General features: G+C 41.1%; 1 protein-coding gene across 2 annotated transcripts in view; it reads right to left on the reverse strand.

Annotated features, from left to right (window-relative positions):
• MYH11 (myosin heavy chain 11) overlaps positions 1 to 17,657 on the reverse strand; it is a 60,940-nt gene extending 43,283 nt beyond the window's left edge. For both annotated transcript variants that reach the window (XM_030483334.1, XM_030483335.1), the window contains exons 1-3: positions 17,578 to 17,657; positions 10,736 to 11,094; positions 6,001 to 6,157 (exon numbers count right to left, since the gene is read on the reverse strand). In XM_030483334.1, coding sequence (XP_030339194.1) covers positions 6,001 to 6,157; positions 10,736 to 11,077 — 499 coding nt within the window. In that variant the 5' untranslated portion in view covers positions 11,078 to 11,094; positions 17,578 to 17,657. The remainder of the gene's footprint in view (positions 1 to 6,000; positions 6,158 to 10,735; positions 11,095 to 17,577) is intronic.
• Positions 17,658 to 17,674: the final 17 nt, after the last annotated feature.

Raw genomic sequence — 17,674 nt, forward strand, 5'->3', positions numbered from 1 at the left:
ATTTGTCAGCAATCAGCACAGCAGGACTCTTCCACATAAACATTTGTGAGTAGAGGAGCTGTGAGCCATGTTTATTTTTCACTGCAGGATACAAGCTTGGCTTTCTTTTAAATTAAAAAAGTAATAACACAGTAGAACTTTTGCTAAAAATACACTGTTGTGTAAATAGAAACCATGGGCATATATTGATATTGCATCACAAACCCATAAATACCATTAAGAAAATAAAAGTGACTCCTTGATACAGAGTTGCCAGTGGAATTTCTGAGCTCAGGGAACGTTAGAAAAAGTTGGTCTCTTCCAAGCCAAGTATTTTCTCACTACTCTTTGCTAAAGCCCCTCCTGAAGGTATGTCATAAACTGGCCCACCACAGGGGTTTGCATGAGTACATGCATATGGGCAGCTTTGCTGAAACATAAGAGAAGAAGAAGGATTAGGAAGGTCAGAAGGTGAACCCACTGCCCCCTGGGATAGAGAACATGCTGTGCAAGCCAAGCCAGAGCTACTGAGTTTTTTCAGACTTGGTCAGCCCAGCCCTCATACAGGTACAGGGAATGAATCCTGCAGAAATAGAAGTAAGAGGGGAATGGAAGGAATGATGGGTCTTTGGTCTTGGAAAGAATCAGACTGAAAGCAGGGTCTGCTGGGTTGTTGCTGGCTCTGCAAGGATGCCATCTGGTGAAAGAGCTCTTTGTAACCCTGATTGACAGAAACTTGCTTGAGGGCTATTGGGGGTTCTTGGAAGGAAAATCAAAATTACTTATTTGCTTTCAGCTTTCTCTTGTAGTCTGAAAGGCTTCTGGGACTGAACCTGTGCAATTTGCCTATTCTCTGGAGGTGAACAACCTCATGGTATTCTCGCAAGCTGGATTTACTCCCTTCTAACTTCCCTTGTGTTTGGTGGCCATATGAAATCTCAAAGATTTCAGCCCTGCATCCTGAACTGTGCAGCCTGTCCTGTGAAACCTCCTGCTGACAAACTGTCCTGCGCACACTCATGAAGGGAGAATTCCAGATGTGACTCTATTTCCTTCAGCAGTTCTAACAAATTGCAGTGCTAAGGATGAAACGTATCAGGAGGTCTAATCCTATTCTGTAATGACTTGGCCTGCAGATACTGGTCCCATTTACTTTCAAGGGGTGTCCCATTCAATTACTCCTATTTCTGTTCTGGAATGTTTTATTCTACATAGGAAAGACTGTGCCCTATTTTGGGAGTCTGTTACTTGATGTGGGTAGATCTATCAGAAGGGAATGACTTGCATGAATAAAACTCCTTTAACATAATTCCTGGGGCTTAAAAAGCAACAAAATATATCTTCTAGATTCCAATATCTTTTTGGTTAATGTCTTTTTAAAAAATTTGACACTTGGAAGACTGTCATACCCCGTGTATTTCTCTATTAGATGTTTTGGACATTTTAAAATTTTCTTCTCAATTTTCAATAGCATAGAGATCTACATTTACATTCTAAACCCCAACAGCTTTCCTTAACATGCAGTTGACCTTTTTTTTCCCTGGAATCTGCTTAGCTTTTTCACCAAACACCTCCAGACTGCTTGTAAGAATCATATGCCCCTCTGTTCTTGATAGACCAGCTAGCTCTGCTTAATCACAAACAAAATCAGATTGTTTATCACAATGAAGCAGCAAGTTGGCAGCTTTACCATAAAAGGAAAAAACCAGACTGAAACCATGTTCCAACGCTTGCTTGCTGCTTCTTTACATTTGTTAATAACTGTGCTGCCTGAAGGGGACATTTCTGTACAGTCCTGCTAAGGACACAGTAAACAGATGGCTTTTCACAGCAGCCTGCTTTTCTAAGATCTTGGGAACTGTGTTTCCCTCCCATACCTCTCAGTAACCACCGGGTTGTTTGTTTTTCCGTCTTTAACTCAAGCTTGCATAAAAATGGCTTTGCAGAAAATAGATAACCTTCCTGATTCTGCAGAAAGCCATAATATATCTTCTCCATGAGGATTTACTGCCAAAGAGCTTAATAAAAGCCCAATCATCCACATGAAAACTTTATAGCTGCTATTACTGCTACATAACCTGGTTTTCCACATTTCCACATTTCCACATTATTGTTTATCACTTATTTGCTACTTGCTGCATGCAGGGAAGATGGCAGAAGGCAGCAGAATTACTCATCTTTACTGGATGCCCTTCATATGGCAGCTGTGCCACCAGTGAGCTACTTCATCTAAAACACAGGAGAGAGAGGTGGGTGCAGAAGCTTCAGGAGATTTCTTATGATCACAGTCTCTTAATAGTAGTCAACTAGCTAGTGTGTACAGACAGTCAGTGGGACCCAGCTCAGCGTGGTAGCTCCTGGGGACAGATACACACATGAAATGCTCCCATGGAATGTTATATTCCCTTAGTCTTTTAGGTTAAAGTGGAGAAAGTTTATTTTTGTTCTAGCTGTAAATCTACATCACTAACTGTGCCTGGGCAATAATCATACTGCATTAGTGATATGGTAATAAGTAGATTCAATAAGACATCCAGCACCCCACTTTGAGCATGAGACAGCATGACTGTGATTTGTAAAAGTGTTTTAGGTGCTCAGAAGCGCTTGATACAAGTGGAAATTTTATCTCTACCCAGCCAACATCTTGGTTAATTCCTGTGTCCTGTGAGCTGTCAGCTTTTCTTCATATTTGGAAGAGAAGTCCAATTATCTGATTTCTGTTAACCATGGCTAAGTGATATTACTAGAAAAACTTCGATAGGACTTAAACATTATCCCTAATTAATACAGTAACCAAGTAAGTCTCTAAAGCAGAGGAGGAGTACAGTGTGCACAGCTCATGTTTTTTGCTGAATGTTCGTGCCAACAGAGGGGGTGAGAATGTGAAGAGCTGTGATCTCAGATGATGAGGCTGCAATAAGACCAGCAGTCTGCAGACACTGAGGCTTGATTCACTGAAAGATTAAGGTTCCTTGCGACATCTGAACAAGCTGATTGCTCTTGGCCAAGTGGCCTTGCTCGTGGAGTACCAGAATGTAATTCTTCAGTCTCAGGAATCTAAGATACGTTTTACTTTGGCAAGAAAAAACTGTGCAAGTTTCCCAGATAAGGAGCAACACTGAAATTTCACAAAAACATCCAGTGCCCTGATCCATGTTTATGAGTAAGAATTTCTGTTTATATTCTATTTGTAAATACACTTACAAAAAACTATGGGGCTCTCTATGTCTAGATGTGTTGCGTGCACACAAACACAATCCTGTTGACACCCACTTTCGCCACTCCAATGTGAATATAATTTGGCTGAATAACTAGAGTTATTCTGAGGTTTGGTTTAGTTTTATACGCAAAACATGAGTTCATTTTTATAAACAAAAGCACAGCTTTCAAACCAGTGGGGGCTCTCTTCAGAGATGGAGAGACTCCAAAATGGCATGTGCAAGTAAACAGGCAAGTAAAGTGTGGGTGTCCTGGGCCTGTGATTCACGCTCTCATGGGGCTGCTCTCTGGCTGCCCTGCCAGCTGTGCGTGGTTAGAATGGGAGGTAGTGGAACAAGCTCTTAAAGCTTCCACTTTCTACTTGCTCTCTTCCTCCTCTCTGCTGTCAAGATGAATTCCTTGCAAAGGGACCACATGAATAATGAGGTATAAAGGTCTCCTAGTAGTTGGTGGGGACAGAAAACTATTATGAGCATTGAAAAAGTGAATAGGGAGAAGCATGCACTCTTGCTGCCTTCCTTCCCAGCACCCAGCCTGGAAGTCACAACTGAGCCCAGGTTGTCCTAGGTGCAGTTAATGACCACAGCAAAAGGCAAGTCAGATCCAGTGGCTTCACCACTGCTTGGGAGAGCATGTTAGGAAGAACAGGAAACAGCCAGAGAGAGGAAAATAGAAAGAGGTCCTTATGTTGCAGGTATCAGGCTGATCTATGCTGATACTAGTTTCACGTTAAGCAGAAAACTCGTGTAATGTCAGGCTGAAAGAATTCTCTTGTTTCAGCACATGCTTTAGTACTATGGGGTTGTTTTTCTCTTTCCTGCAGATAGTTTTTTCCCCATCCCATTTTTAGGGACAAGCAGCAGCATTCTGCACAGCTGAATGAGAACACTGCTGATGACCTGCAGGAGCCAGGGGCTTCTTGCAGAGCTTCCCTGCAAGGCTTGCTGCTTAAACAAAGAATCTGAAGGAAGAAGACTGCTTTGACCTCAGGGCCTGCTTGGAGCCCTGGACAGTGCTGGATGCAGAGTACAGAGTTCAAGAGATGATCTGGAAGATGGATATGAGACTGTGGCTTAGTAGGATGATCTTATGCCAAGTAAGTTTCTTATAACTATGATAACATCTAATATTGTTTACTGAATCATGTTATTTCAAAAGCACTTGCCCCCTCAATTCTAAACATATTTGATATGCCTGTCTTCCTGAATAACTCTGCTGTTACACGGAGGAAGGTCTGTTTTCCAGATGTCTTTTGTTGTTGCTTTATTGATCCTCCTTCTCTGCTGCTGCACTGTGGCTATGACTTCTGGGATGTACTCAAATAAAGGAACTAAAATAGCTCCAGAGAATAAATGTTATATGAGCCATAGAGAGAAAAAAAGAAAAAAGATATTGTAAAGCAGATACCTAGTTCTCTGGGTTTAGAGTTGAATTACAAAAATGACAGAGCTTTGTTTGGCATTTTCAGTGAGTAGAAGTCTGCCTGGAATAGGGTAATTTAATCATACTTCTGTGGATTCGATGGCCTGGCCCACACATATAAGATAATCCTTTTTCATTGTGGGGAAGGACTTTGTCTAGTCTAAATCTTGGTTTAGAAAATAACAATTAACTAGGATATGCCAAACTGACTACATATAACATCCAGTGTATTCATCAGGTTCATATTTCAAGTAGGACAAGTACAGGAGTACTGCAATCCTTGTGACTATGATGTGCTGTGCACATGGAGAAATACTGTGTAACTTCATTTGCATAGTCAAATGAAGTGCACAGTAGTTTTGAACGGACTAGTTTCTCTGAAACAGTGTTCTGGGTATGTATGTAAATATTACGAAGAAATCAATGCCAGGTACTAACCTAGCTGCTAAACTGAAATTTCAAGATGCTGTTAATTGTTTTCACCAGTTGGATCTAAAACCCATAAGCCTTAAATCCTTAACTTCCAAACTGGAAGGCCCTAAACTTTAGGGCCAAGGTGTGACCCTGCTGAGCAATAGTTACCAGACAGAATTTCTGCAGGATCAGGCTCCTAATGAGGGCATTTAAATTTCGAAGTGTTTTGTAGCGTTCTGGTTTCTTGGGGCACCCGAGGTTGCTGTGAGATGGCAACCGGTTGTGTCCCTGTAGTCTGTAGGCATTGCAGCCTCATACATTCATCACTAGTAGCTTTTTTGGCCCTAAATTCTGCTTATTTTCTCGGAGCAAAACCCTCTCAAACTGTCAGTAGTAACTGCAGAAGGAGGAGGGCACTGTGAATTTCAAAGGTTTTGTTTGCACTATTTGGGGCCTGACTGCTTTCCCATTGCTGCTTGTTGGCATTATTGTTAGAAAACAGAGTACATCTTAACTCAGGGCTCCAAAGCATTAGACTGTAATGAAACTAGCCCCAAAACATTATTTGAATTCAGTTTGCTAGGAGAGAGAAAGAGAGAGAGAGAGTGGAGCAATGCTGACAGATACAGCAGTGCTAGCAGCTAACTTTGGAATAGTCTCCACTGGTGGAGAGGGAGCATTTTCCATGCCCGTATTTGCCAAAACTATTTGCTTGACTTTGAAACCTTCCCACATGCCTCATCACAGATGGGTAAAAGGATTGTTTTTCCTTTTTGAGTAACAGTGTTTGTGGACTGCCGTTCCTGCCAAAGAATTCCTCTGAAACTTCTAGAAAGCCTGTATCGCCCTCTGCAACAGATCTTTTCTGACTGTGCTTCTTGCAGGAGCCCATGTGGAGATATAAGGTGTTTTCTCCCACGTTAGTAGGCAGCAATTTCTAAGAACTGCAGCATTAAACTCTCCTACCTTGCAGCATGCTCCTGTACGCTGTGTCTGCAATAGCGTAGATGTGGGGCGGCATCTCGTGCCTCTTCTTTCCCTTGTACATGTCAATGATCTTCTCTGAGTAAATGGGCAGTTGCTTGTATGGATTTATCACGACGCAGAAGAGACCTGAATAAGTCTGCAAGGAAATGCAAATAAAACCTGAATTAATATCATATGCATGTCTAGCCTGGGAAACAGGCATCAACTGCATTGCGCTGGCAGGATTTTAGCAGATAACTTTCTTCTGCGTTCTGGCTACAGAACAGTGCAACAAATGAAGCAGCAATTTCTGAATGTACATGAATGGGTGGTTTCCAAATAGTTTTTTCTAAAAAGCTAACTGCTAGAAAGTATGTGAATTTTGCAATCTATAGAAACACCATGATCTGATGTTGGAGCTTCTTGACCTCAGTTATTTTTAGTACATGGTGAATCGCCTTTATCTGTGATGATGTAACAACTGTAATAATTCATAATATTTCTTTATATGTGTATTTTCATACCAGCGTATGTCCTTTGCTCAGGTGTCAAATTCTGCAAGTTGAAATCCTAGGTAAGAAGCTTGGATTGATGCTAGAAGCTTTTTTCAAAAAAGATTATATGAACATCATATAACAATAATGATTGATGAGAATCCTTGGAAAAAATTACACAGGTTCCAAATAGATGTCTTAACAATAGTTATGCCTTCACTACATGACTATATCTGTAAGAAGTTTAAGGAAAAATGTGGTTTGTTTACAGTTTTAATGAAGGTATTAATATAAAAATATATACCTAAACAAACAAGAACATTGGCTACTAGCTGACAGCTGTTCAACCAGGTTTTCCTAGTTGTTTTGACAGGATTTTTTGTGTTTAACTTTATTTTGGAATGCTCCAGCTATTAAAATGGAGCAGATATAATAGCATATGATAATAGATGGTGAGCGACATTTCACAAGTATATGGTAATAGATGGTGAGCCATATTTCAGTAGCAGTTATTAAAAGTAAGCAATTTTCAAGGCTTGTTCATTAAAAAATAAAAAAATTAAACCCCCAAATAAAAATCTGTGAAACTATGAGATTATAATTGCAGAGGTATTGTGATATTTAAACTGGCCTATGGCCGCAAGTTTTAAAACCAAGCCAGTTAAAAAAAAAACAACTCAAAACTGAAATAATGGAATTATGCTCTTTCTGACTTGGGCATAAGTGGTTTGGGATTTTTTAATTTTATTTTCTTATGGCCATGCTGTGTGAATGAGTGCTTTGTGGTGTGCAGCTGCTGCCATGCCTTAATCTCAGGGCTGTGCCTAGGGATGGCTCAAGCTGCCTTGGTGTCCCAAGCACTGCAGCGCAGCACTGTAAAATGGCATTGCGGAGCTTGGCTCTGGGCACAGGGATTTCCCTTTCCTGACCATAATAGGAAATGGCACAAATCAGTCTCGGCGCAGCCTGAGCACTTTATATGGTATTCAGCAAACACAGCGAGAGCATCCATCGGCCTCCAGCAGCGAGGAGCAGGTTGGGTGCTCCACGCTGGACAGGAGAACGTCTGGGGTGCTCTGGGTGGTGATGAGGACCTCTCCTACTGTGTCAGGTTGTGACTGCGTCACCATAGCCTCAAATCGGATAACAAAAAAATCAAGCTCAATATCTTCACCAGTTCTCAATATCCCCAAGCTAAAACTCTTGATGCGGAAGGTAGATAATTACTGTGCTGGATTTTCATGGATGCTGGAGTTCAGAATGAAACTCTGTGCTAATCGAGACAAAATGAGCTTTAGTTTTGCTAGGACAATACATTTGAAAAGTGAGGGGTTTATCCCAGAATGACCACCAAGGCCCTTAAGGAAAGGGTAGCAAGGCCTTTCCTTCAGCGGAAATGGATTTACTGTATAAACTAATCATTCCCAACCAAGCAAAATAATAGGAGAGTAAATTTTGAATTCAGGAAATTGTTTAGGCCTCCCTTCCCTAACAGTTCTAGGCATTTGCCTGACTACCCACATGCAGCGCTGTTTGCACAGCCAGGCATACAGTAGCATATCTTTGAAGAGCTAACTTTAAGGCACAAGAAGCAGGCTATTAAGGCAGGGCAAAACTCATTGAAAATGTGTGTGGAGCTAAGTTTCTGTGCCTTATATCATCTCCTCGGGCACAGCCTATCCAGAGAGGGGGATCCCCAGCTGCATCTCTTCCTAGAGGGTTCGGACGTCCTCTGGAGAACATGATTTGTAGTATCTTAAGGATAGTGTCCATAGGAGTGCTGAGCTTGTGTATCCCTTGGACAGCCACCACTGTGTATTTAAGAGAGCCTGGCACAAATACACACATCTGCATTGTAAATCCCTAGGTTTGGGCAGAAGAATCCCACTTCTGGTTCCAATATGCATATATAGTCTTCTGTATTTAAGAAAGCATTTTTCACTGTTAGGTGAAAACTGAATTAGTAGTGCCTATGAATACAGGCACAAGAAACTTGATTCTACTCTCAAATCCACTGAAGCTGTGTTACTATTTTCTTGATGTTTATGTAGCCATTTTTTGTCCAATTTGTGTGTAGACAAGGCAGATTATTTGTTCTGAGCAATGTGAAACATGAGTTACGAAGAAGAGCAAGAAGTATGTTGCCACTTAATTATCCGTGGTGAAGGAAAAAGCAAGGGTATTTTTCCAGTGTACAGTCACTCTGAATTTCTGCACTGAATCTTTTTATTTAATATTTAATATAAATGCAAGGGGAAGATTATTTGATTTTTGATACTATATATATATATATATATATATAATTTTTTCCCCCCATCTAGTTGACTTTCTTTTTACCAGAATTTGGAATCCCCATTTGTGTAAGTGATGCTCTACAAGGAAATATTAAAGGTCACTTTTTTTTTGTGTGTGTGTGACTCTAAAGGAGGCAATGTAGGCATTGCATGGCAAAGCCAGAAGATGGTTGTTTACAGCTAGTTTTGCAAGTGGATAAACTCAAATTCTGTTTAGATGTCCCCTATTTGTTTTGTTTGTTTCGTTTTTCTCAAAAAGGTCTGACAGTCTCTAGCAGGGCAGTACTGTGTAAGGCTGAACAGTTTTAAATGAGTTTTAGTAGCTGAAAATACTAATAGCTTGTTTAAATACAAGTAAAAATGATTTCTTCATAACTGTTAATTTACCACCATCTTAAAATTTAGTCTCTTGAGAAAGAAAAGTTAATTTCAGATACCCTTCCATTTTTGTCTCAATGAAGAGCAATTTGATTTCTAATTGCATTATCTACTTTTGGAAATTAATTTCCTCTTCCTGTAGAAAGTGAAAATTCCACCAAAAAATCCACAAAGTAAACATATTGGAAATCTCAGAACATAGAGAACAGCAACAAAGAAATAAATCCCACGTTTTATCCCACTATTTTTCTACTAATTCTTTTAGATCTTGCAACAATGAAGAATGTTTTTGAAAAAATCTATTTTAGTAACTAATGCTGCATGTTCTGACATAATAGCACATAGATCTGTATGTTCACCTGCAATAAACTCAAATGCTGAAAAGACGGATAGAAAGTCTATCTTCTTTCATGAATCTTGATGAGGTGTGTGTTAGTACATTCTTGAAGGAAAGATCTTGAGCTTAGCTCTTTGAAGTTATGCATAACAATTAAATAGTTCCTTTGTTGTACTATATAAAACTATCTTATTTTCTGCTTCATTTCCTACTTTCCAGTTTAGCATTCCTCATATGAATAATGAGAGCTCTACTCCTGTTTCTAAAACCTTGTTACTTGAGCTCTGTATTTTCTTTCAGTCATCAGTGGTCTGTCATGCAAGTAAAATTTTTGTAGATTGAAACTATAAATTACTTTTCTGCAGCACAGCATAGGGAACCTCCTTGTAAAATCCAAGATAACAGCTAAATTCTGTGGAAACTTTCTGGGCTTTTTTACTCTGCAGTTTGCTAACTGTTGGTGCAGGTAGATTACAGGCTTATTAATGTCAAAATATGCTTGTGTTAATATACTTATATGGACTGGAAGACAGAATGATCTTGGCCCTAGTTCACATGAACATGGAGAAGATTATAATCTGCTCAGGCCTGTCTAATCTGTAAATTGACCAACAATGGCAGGGGGGAAAAGGTGTTAGTGGATGCATGACTGATTCAGTAACATACTGGTGCCTATGACTACTTTCACTTGAATTCCAGTGGATTTACTAATTTATTCAAACATAAGATTTTAATCAAGCACCCACCAAACCGGAACTTGCAGCTGCCTTTCAGTGGGGGTTTTGCCCAAGAAAAGACTTTATGACTTGGCTTTTTCATATGTTCTTTTTGAAAGTTACTGGAAACTTGTTCAGGTTTATGTTGAAGTCATTCAAAAATCTCTATTGTTTGGGTGTTTTGGTTTTTTTTTGTTTATTTCAAACAGCAGGACTGAGGTGTTATTCAGCTATGAAAGAGTACTTTCCAAACCGATAATATACTTTCAGAAATAGCAAGTGTTGGGGAACAAGCCTGCTTGTGTTTTAATTTAGTAAAGAATTGGGAGAGTCATGGGGAATAAAATGGACTAAATACATTTTTGATTTAAGATGCCATCACTGAGAAGTTAGTACATGCATAGCAGTGTTACACACAAGGACTCTATCACTGACAGTGGTGGGATCCACCTCGCCTGTGGTGGGACATGGTAGCATGCAATAGGAAATGCCATGTGTGTGTTTGATTCTACTTACATAAATTAAACCTGAGAAGTATCTCTCCCTTAGATTGTGCAGCACTGAAGCTTCATTGAGGCAAGTCAGCTCTGCCATGTCCTCCACTTTGGAGAACTTTGGAGGGTTCATCTTCTGGATGTCATCCTTGCTCAGTGTCACTTTCTTTCCATTTTCTGCCAGTTCAACTGTCACCTCATCCCCTTTCTCTTCCTTGATACTTGCTGCTTCAAATCCATGTTTCTCTGATGGAATCCAAACCAGTCTCTTTGCTGACCAGTCGGCCTGGGCAAGTGGGTTGTTAATGAAGTTTTTGTCTACAAAGAGGAATTTCTCATCGTCGCTGAGAGGTTTTTGAGCCATTTTGACTCAATAGATGCCTGTTGAGGAAACAAAATATTGTGCTTTAGAGAGAGGCAAATGTGGAGATGTTCCAGGCAAAACACATTATTCAAATCTGCCATGAGGTAAACCCAAAGCACTACAGGTTCAGATGCTTTTGGGTGCCAGCTTAGATACCTTAGAGTATCTATGTTCAGATTCTCATTCCTTTGTTACTGTGTCTGAAATCACTCAAATCACAAGCTTCATGGCACTAAACCAAATGAAGACACCTGGGCTTATTACTTTATTTTGCTTATGTTGTACTGAAGATCAGAGAGAAAAGTAAGGCATAACTAATGTCTGTGGAATGAGACTGTCAGAACTGCACCAAGACTACCAGCTGAACAGCATCCTCCTGTCTTGCCAATCACAAAGTTAATTGAAATCAGATGTATGCAAAATTTCTCATCACCCAAATACTGTTCAGTGCCTACTGAAATACCAGTGTAACAATTAAATAATTAGTAGAAGAGCAGTTCCCAGGCTATGTTCCAGAAAGGACAGAAATTAGCTGTTCTTGCAAAGCACTATTTCCAATCACTCTAATACCATTTAATTTGGAGAAGAACAAGATTAAGAAAAGGTCAAAAGAAAAAAAAAAGGCAGGAGAAAAAATTATCAGTGCTGCTGGTGAAGGAGAATTAATTTAGTTATCCCCTTTCCATGGTTCAGATAGTGGGAGCTGATCATTTCTGAAGAGTGAACATCTACCATATGAGAGACAGAAGACAGAAAACAAGCCTGGAAATTGCATCAGCTGCTAGATATTCTGAACCATGATGCTCAAATTGGAAGGGTGATGCATCTGTGTCATGCAGTTGCGCATGCATAAAACAGCATCTTGCAGTCACACATGGATAAAACAGCCTGATGTATCTGCTCTGTAGGTGAGAGCAATGAGAGAGTTTTGTCTGCTTTGCACCATGTTTGAGAGGGAGGAAGCAGCTTTTCTCCTGCTCTGGCCATTGGCAGTTAGGATGTAGCTGCAAGATCTGTGCTGGTAATGCTGGAACTTTCATAAGTGTTCTGCTCTGCCCTATGGGGGAGACAGCTCTAAAAGAGCAAAGGAGTAAGAAGAGGACTTCTTGTGGTTTGCTACAGGGCAGAAGAGTGGTGCTGATCAGGAAACCTGCCATGCAGTGGAGCAGAGAGGGAAGCTGGGCAGGAGCTACAGTAGGGAGCAGGGAAGAGTGCGTGCCCAAGGAAAACATCTCTAGGAGACAGAGGCTATTTCATTTCCTTATTGAGAATTAATTTAATATTTACAGCATTCAAACAAACATGAAACTTGAGGGAGCTTGGAGAACTGACTGCTAAAGATGTCAGCAATCAACTCATAAGCAGAAGGGTATTTGTAAAGACCAAGCTCTGTGGTATGCAGCCAAATGGACACCCTGTGCTTGGGGACTATCAGAGATTGGTTTCCAAATATTTCTCCCTGAAGCCTTCCCACAGATTCATGTTTTTTTGCAAAGCCAGACAGTGTGAGGGGTCTGATAGAGAAGCATGGATTGTGCAGAAGGTGACATAAAGCTTAAAAACAAAACTAGGATTTTAGAGGCACCTAAAAGGGTTAGAAGATATCCCACTGAAATTCAGTGAAAATTAGATGTCCCAGCTCCTCAAACTCCCTTGGCAATTCTTCCAGCTGAAAAAAGAACATCTCTCCTCTAAATGTGCTTGCTCTAGAGCTACCAGCCTTGCCTGGCAATCCCCAGCAGGAGAATTTACCCAAATCATCCATGCACATGCAGTGTGTTTGGTGGTATGGGTGAGCATGAGGAAGACCCTAACAGCTTGGATCTGTGATTGCTGCTGGCCCGTGCAGTGTTCCCCACCACGGGGTCCCTGCAAGGGAGCTCTGTAGGATGTGGCCCTTCACTTGCTCCCAGAGGATTCTTGAAAGAGAGCTGCAAGAGGAAACTATTTGACCTCTGTGTGGATTAAGGCAGAAAATGTTCCCTTGTTGCCAAGAGGGCTGGTAGAGCTGCACAGTTCCAATAATGGAGATGGTATTCTCTCCAGCTGAGCTTTCCAGCTGGCGGCCGCAGGGTGAAGCCTGCCGGACAGGGAACGAAGGGAGCACTGCCCCATCACCTGGGCTGTGGCTCCAGGAGCACGGGGCTCAGAGAGCAGCAAATAAGAGCCTGCTGCAGCCTCTCTCCTCCCACTGTGGTGGCAATGGGCAAGACATGTTCTTCACCCCGCTGCCCCAGCAATGTGAGAGGAAATGCCAATGCAATGGAGTGGGAGGATTTCAGTCCCTCCTTGTCCCAGAAGAGAGCTATATGGTCATCCTGAAGCATCAGAAAGGTTGGATTGTGCTTCCCGTGGCTAAGTGCCAAGTGACAGCACATTCAAATCAGTAGGAATTTGGTACTGCTGTCAGAAACACCAAAAATTAGACTGAACTGCAGAGCTGAGTTTCACACTCAAATCCTCCTGCTTTTGAGGCTGCCCACAAACCATGATGGTGGAAATCAAACTGCTGAATCATCCTGATCATCTACCTCAAAAACCCAACCGAAGATGAAACTGTTGTTCTGCTACAAAGCACATCACCAGTGCACTCTGGAATCTGAGGATAAAGCTTGAGCAGCAGCTGAGTACCACTGTAGCGAAAAAGGAAATGCAGTTATGAAGTGTGGATTAATGGCTATTAATGGTTTAATAGATTAATGAATATTCATTAATGCATATTCATGATAAAGGAAGGTTTCTGAACTCAACTACATTTGTCCTAGTGGGGTGCTGTGCACTGAACTAGTGAGCTGCTAAAGCTTTCTGACTAATAATTGGAAGTAAGCTTTTTGGTCCACCTCTGATCGAGTCTGAACTGCACTGGTCCAGCATATGACTGATATTGAGAAAATGGGCAAAGAGAAAAGATTCATTATTGCTTATTGAGAACATTCCCTGAGAAGGCAAAGTTTACCCCTTAGCCAGTTCCTGGGCCGATATCTTCTGTGCAAGAGGTGGTAAGAAGTTCTCATCCGTTCAGCTCTGGGGCCTCCAATACAAGAGGGATGTCGACCTGCTCAAGTGAGCCCAGAGGAGGCCACAAAGATGCTCAGAGGACTGGAGCACCTCTCCTGTGCAGACAAACTGAGAGAGTTGGGCTCTCAGGTTCTCAGCCTGGAGAAGGCTCAGGGGAGACTTTATAACAGTCTTCCAATACCTAAATGGGGCCTGCAAGAAATCTGGAGAGGGACTTTTTACAAAGGCCTGTAGTGACAGGACAAGGGGGAATGGCTTTAAACTGACAGAGAGGAGATTTAGCTTAAACATTAGGAAAAAATTCTTCACTATAAGGGGGGTGAGGCACTGGCATAGGTTGTCGAGAGAAGCTGTAGCTGCCCCATCCCTGGCAGTGTTCAAGGCCAGGCTGGATGCGGCTTGGAGCAACCTGGTCTAGTGGAAGGCATCCCTGCCTGTGCAGGGGGGTTAGGACTAGATGGTCTTTAAGTTCCCTTCCAACCCAAACCATTCTGTGATTCTTTTAGGTAGGTGATAGCCCAAATCATGTACCAGAGTAAATACTTTTATACTCAGAGGTGAGCTATTCTGAGAAAGGGAGGAGGAAAAAGGAGGAAAAGTGATCACAAAAATACTACTGATATGAAGTTTCTTGCCTTAGAAATGTGCTATGTTACACCAAAATGGATCCATCTGTCGCAGTTGCCTAAACCCCAAATGTGCATATATACATGGGCATGCATACTTCCATAGCTTACTTTCTATTCCTACTTCTGCTGTCCCACCGCAGGTACACCAGGCTGACCTTCACTGCCTTTTCTCTTATGCTGGTGGCAGAAGTTGAATGCTGTCTTTACAATCAGTTTATCCTGAGTATATTATTCCAAGGACAAAGTATAAATATCTCCAGGAAGTGCACTTTCATTAAAAGGTTATTGGCCAAGCAGAATTGCCTCCTAGGTCAGAGCTTAGAGGAACTGCTTGTCTCTGAAGGGGACCATAAAGGACACATCTCGCTTCCTCTGCAGGATGTGCATGTCGGTAGAAAAGCTTATCACAGTGCTACAGGGAATAATTCTTAGAACAGAGGAACATATAACCAAGTATGTGAATTAAGTTCAGAAACCAAGTCCTGGTCTCCTAAGTGGTTTCTGATGGAGGTGCGTAGCAGTAACCTGCTGCTTGACTCAAACTGCATTTCTTGGGCTAGAGGAGTTCTTGACTATGTCCTTTCCAGGTTGCTTATCTTTTGCTTTCCCAGTATTTAACTGAATCACCAAACTGAGCATTGCTTGAAAAGAAAGAAAATCTAGGAGTGAACCCTAATCTTGTGATCTTCTTTTGGGAACTGGTTCCCCATCACAGTTAGCTTTGTCATGAGCACTGCTACCAATCCCTCCTGGCCTTTCACCTCTCCCACTGGTCACCAGGACCACCCCTCAAATGCTTACTCTCCTCATGGACACTTTCATCTGACTGTGCAGGTATCAACAGGACTAGTTTATGGTTGTTCAACCATGGAAAAGGGCAAGTCTGTATTTTAAGAAAGAACATTTTCAGTAATTTCACAGGGCTGGGTTTTTTTTTCTGTTTGGTTGGCTTTGTTTGTTTGGTTTTTCTTGATGCATTTTCCATGTATTTTAATCAAATTGTCTGCAATCTCAGTCTCCTATGAGGTCTTTGTTAATGCAGGTTACTACATAACTCTAAACTCTTGATAGCTCTTTTAATACTGCAAAGAGATTGGCCCAGATTATTACCTGTGTTATTAACTGTAAAAATTAGAAAAGAAGGAAAAAATACTTGAATTGCATCACATGGAGATAAAAGGAATCTATCTGGAAAATGCCAGCTATTTCAAATACCCCAAATGTTACTCTATTAAGTAAATCAGATTCTGCATGTTAATTAGGATTCATAAATAACCCGTATTTTAACTGGACTTTGCACAAGTTGGAAAGTTATCTCTGGCTCTTGGCTTCTTCTAAAATTAACATACTTAAAAGAAAAGCCAACTGATTTGCAACTAATAAGTCCCAGTGAATTATAAAGAGCCGGGATCCTCCGCATACATCCATGCATGCTACCATATATGGTGATGTTCTTCTCAATACTTGCTGTTCCACAAAAATGTAATGATAACACATTCAAAACAAATACCTTTTAGGGACTAGTGTGTCAATTGCAAATGAGATAATAAAAATCATTGTTTACATCTAAGCGAATACAGCCAGAGCAGTATCATGGGCTGAAGTGACTACTTAATCAAGTGCTTTGCTCTCTGGAGTTCATTGTTTCAGCCTCTGTGTTGGTGATTTGAGGGACCCATGAACTTTAGGAGTTCGGTGCATCGGTCCATCCAGAGAGTCTTGTTGCAAGCTGCCTGGCAAGGCAAAGCTTTGAGTGAAAGAGAAGGTGGGCTTCCTTTTAAGTTAGTGTACTTTAAAAAAGGTTTTACTGAGATGTCATGTGTTAGATAATAATGACAACCCTTCTGATTTCCCTTGTATTTAAAATATCTCAGGTTGCTTCTTACTTATGCACACACATACCTCTCCCATACATATCAGCATTTATATAGGTATGCATGCAGGCATATACACAGAGATACATATTTATGTGTGTGTGAAAGAAGCCAGTGAAGGTCTGGGATGACACTGAAGCTGCTTTCTATGCTGCCATCTACTGTCGTCTTAACTTATGATATTTTGTTAAAAGTTTGTTGCTTTGCTTTCCCTTTAAAAACAAAAGGCATGTCACATTTGAAATAACTCGAATTAGTGTAGTTCAAAGAATTAACAGATTAGTTTTGCTTAAGGTTTATTCCCAGCATATTAAAAACATGCATATGTAATGCTAAGGCATTTTTGTAGAAATGTTTCCATTTCTCTTCTAATTTTTAAGCATTTTTCATGTTTAAAGAACAAGTAGCTGACAAACTATTTTATTTCATTATACTTTTTTTACATGGCCTGGGAAGTGCACTAAGTTCCTTCCTAAGGACTGAAACGTAGAAAATAATACTTAAAGAAGATCAGCAGCTCAGGCTACCAGGTTTCTTCATTACCGAATGCACATGTGATGTTTAATTGCAGAGGGTACCTGCACCATCCGGCAGTGCACAGCACCTTGCAGGCTGTGCTGCTACTAGCTTGGAGCACAGCTTGTGCTCTGCATCTAGTGTCTTTAAAGCTCGATTCAGCAATAGCAGTTTTAGAAGTGACGAAGGAACAGGCTAGGACATCTGTGCACACTTTCAAACGTGCGTGGTCCCTAACACGTTTTAAACAGAACCCATCAGAAATACATAAATCAGGATAAACCATTTCAGCATGTCTGATAGGTCTGTTCCCATTTCTAATTTCTATGCTATTTGCACATTAATTCACTGAATCTATTTTCAAAGTAGCGTAATAGTCAGCTTGCCAAACTATTCCATCCCAAAGAGTGTTGAGCCCCCAGCCCCGTCCCCAGCAAGGATCTCTGGCCCCTGCAGTACTTACAGGCTTCCAATTAGGGGAGCAGAGAGTGAATTGTAGAATCGGGAACCTGTACAGCCACCAGCCGGGACAGTCCAAGTCCTCACTGCCTTTGCAGCCT

The sequence above is a fragment of the Strigops habroptila genome, chromosome 4 (genome assembly GCF_004027225.2).
Source record: "Strigops habroptila isolate Jane chromosome 4, bStrHab1.2.pri, whole genome shotgun sequence".
Taxonomy (NCBI): Eukaryota; Metazoa; Chordata; class Aves; order Psittaciformes; family Psittacidae; genus Strigops; species Strigops habroptila.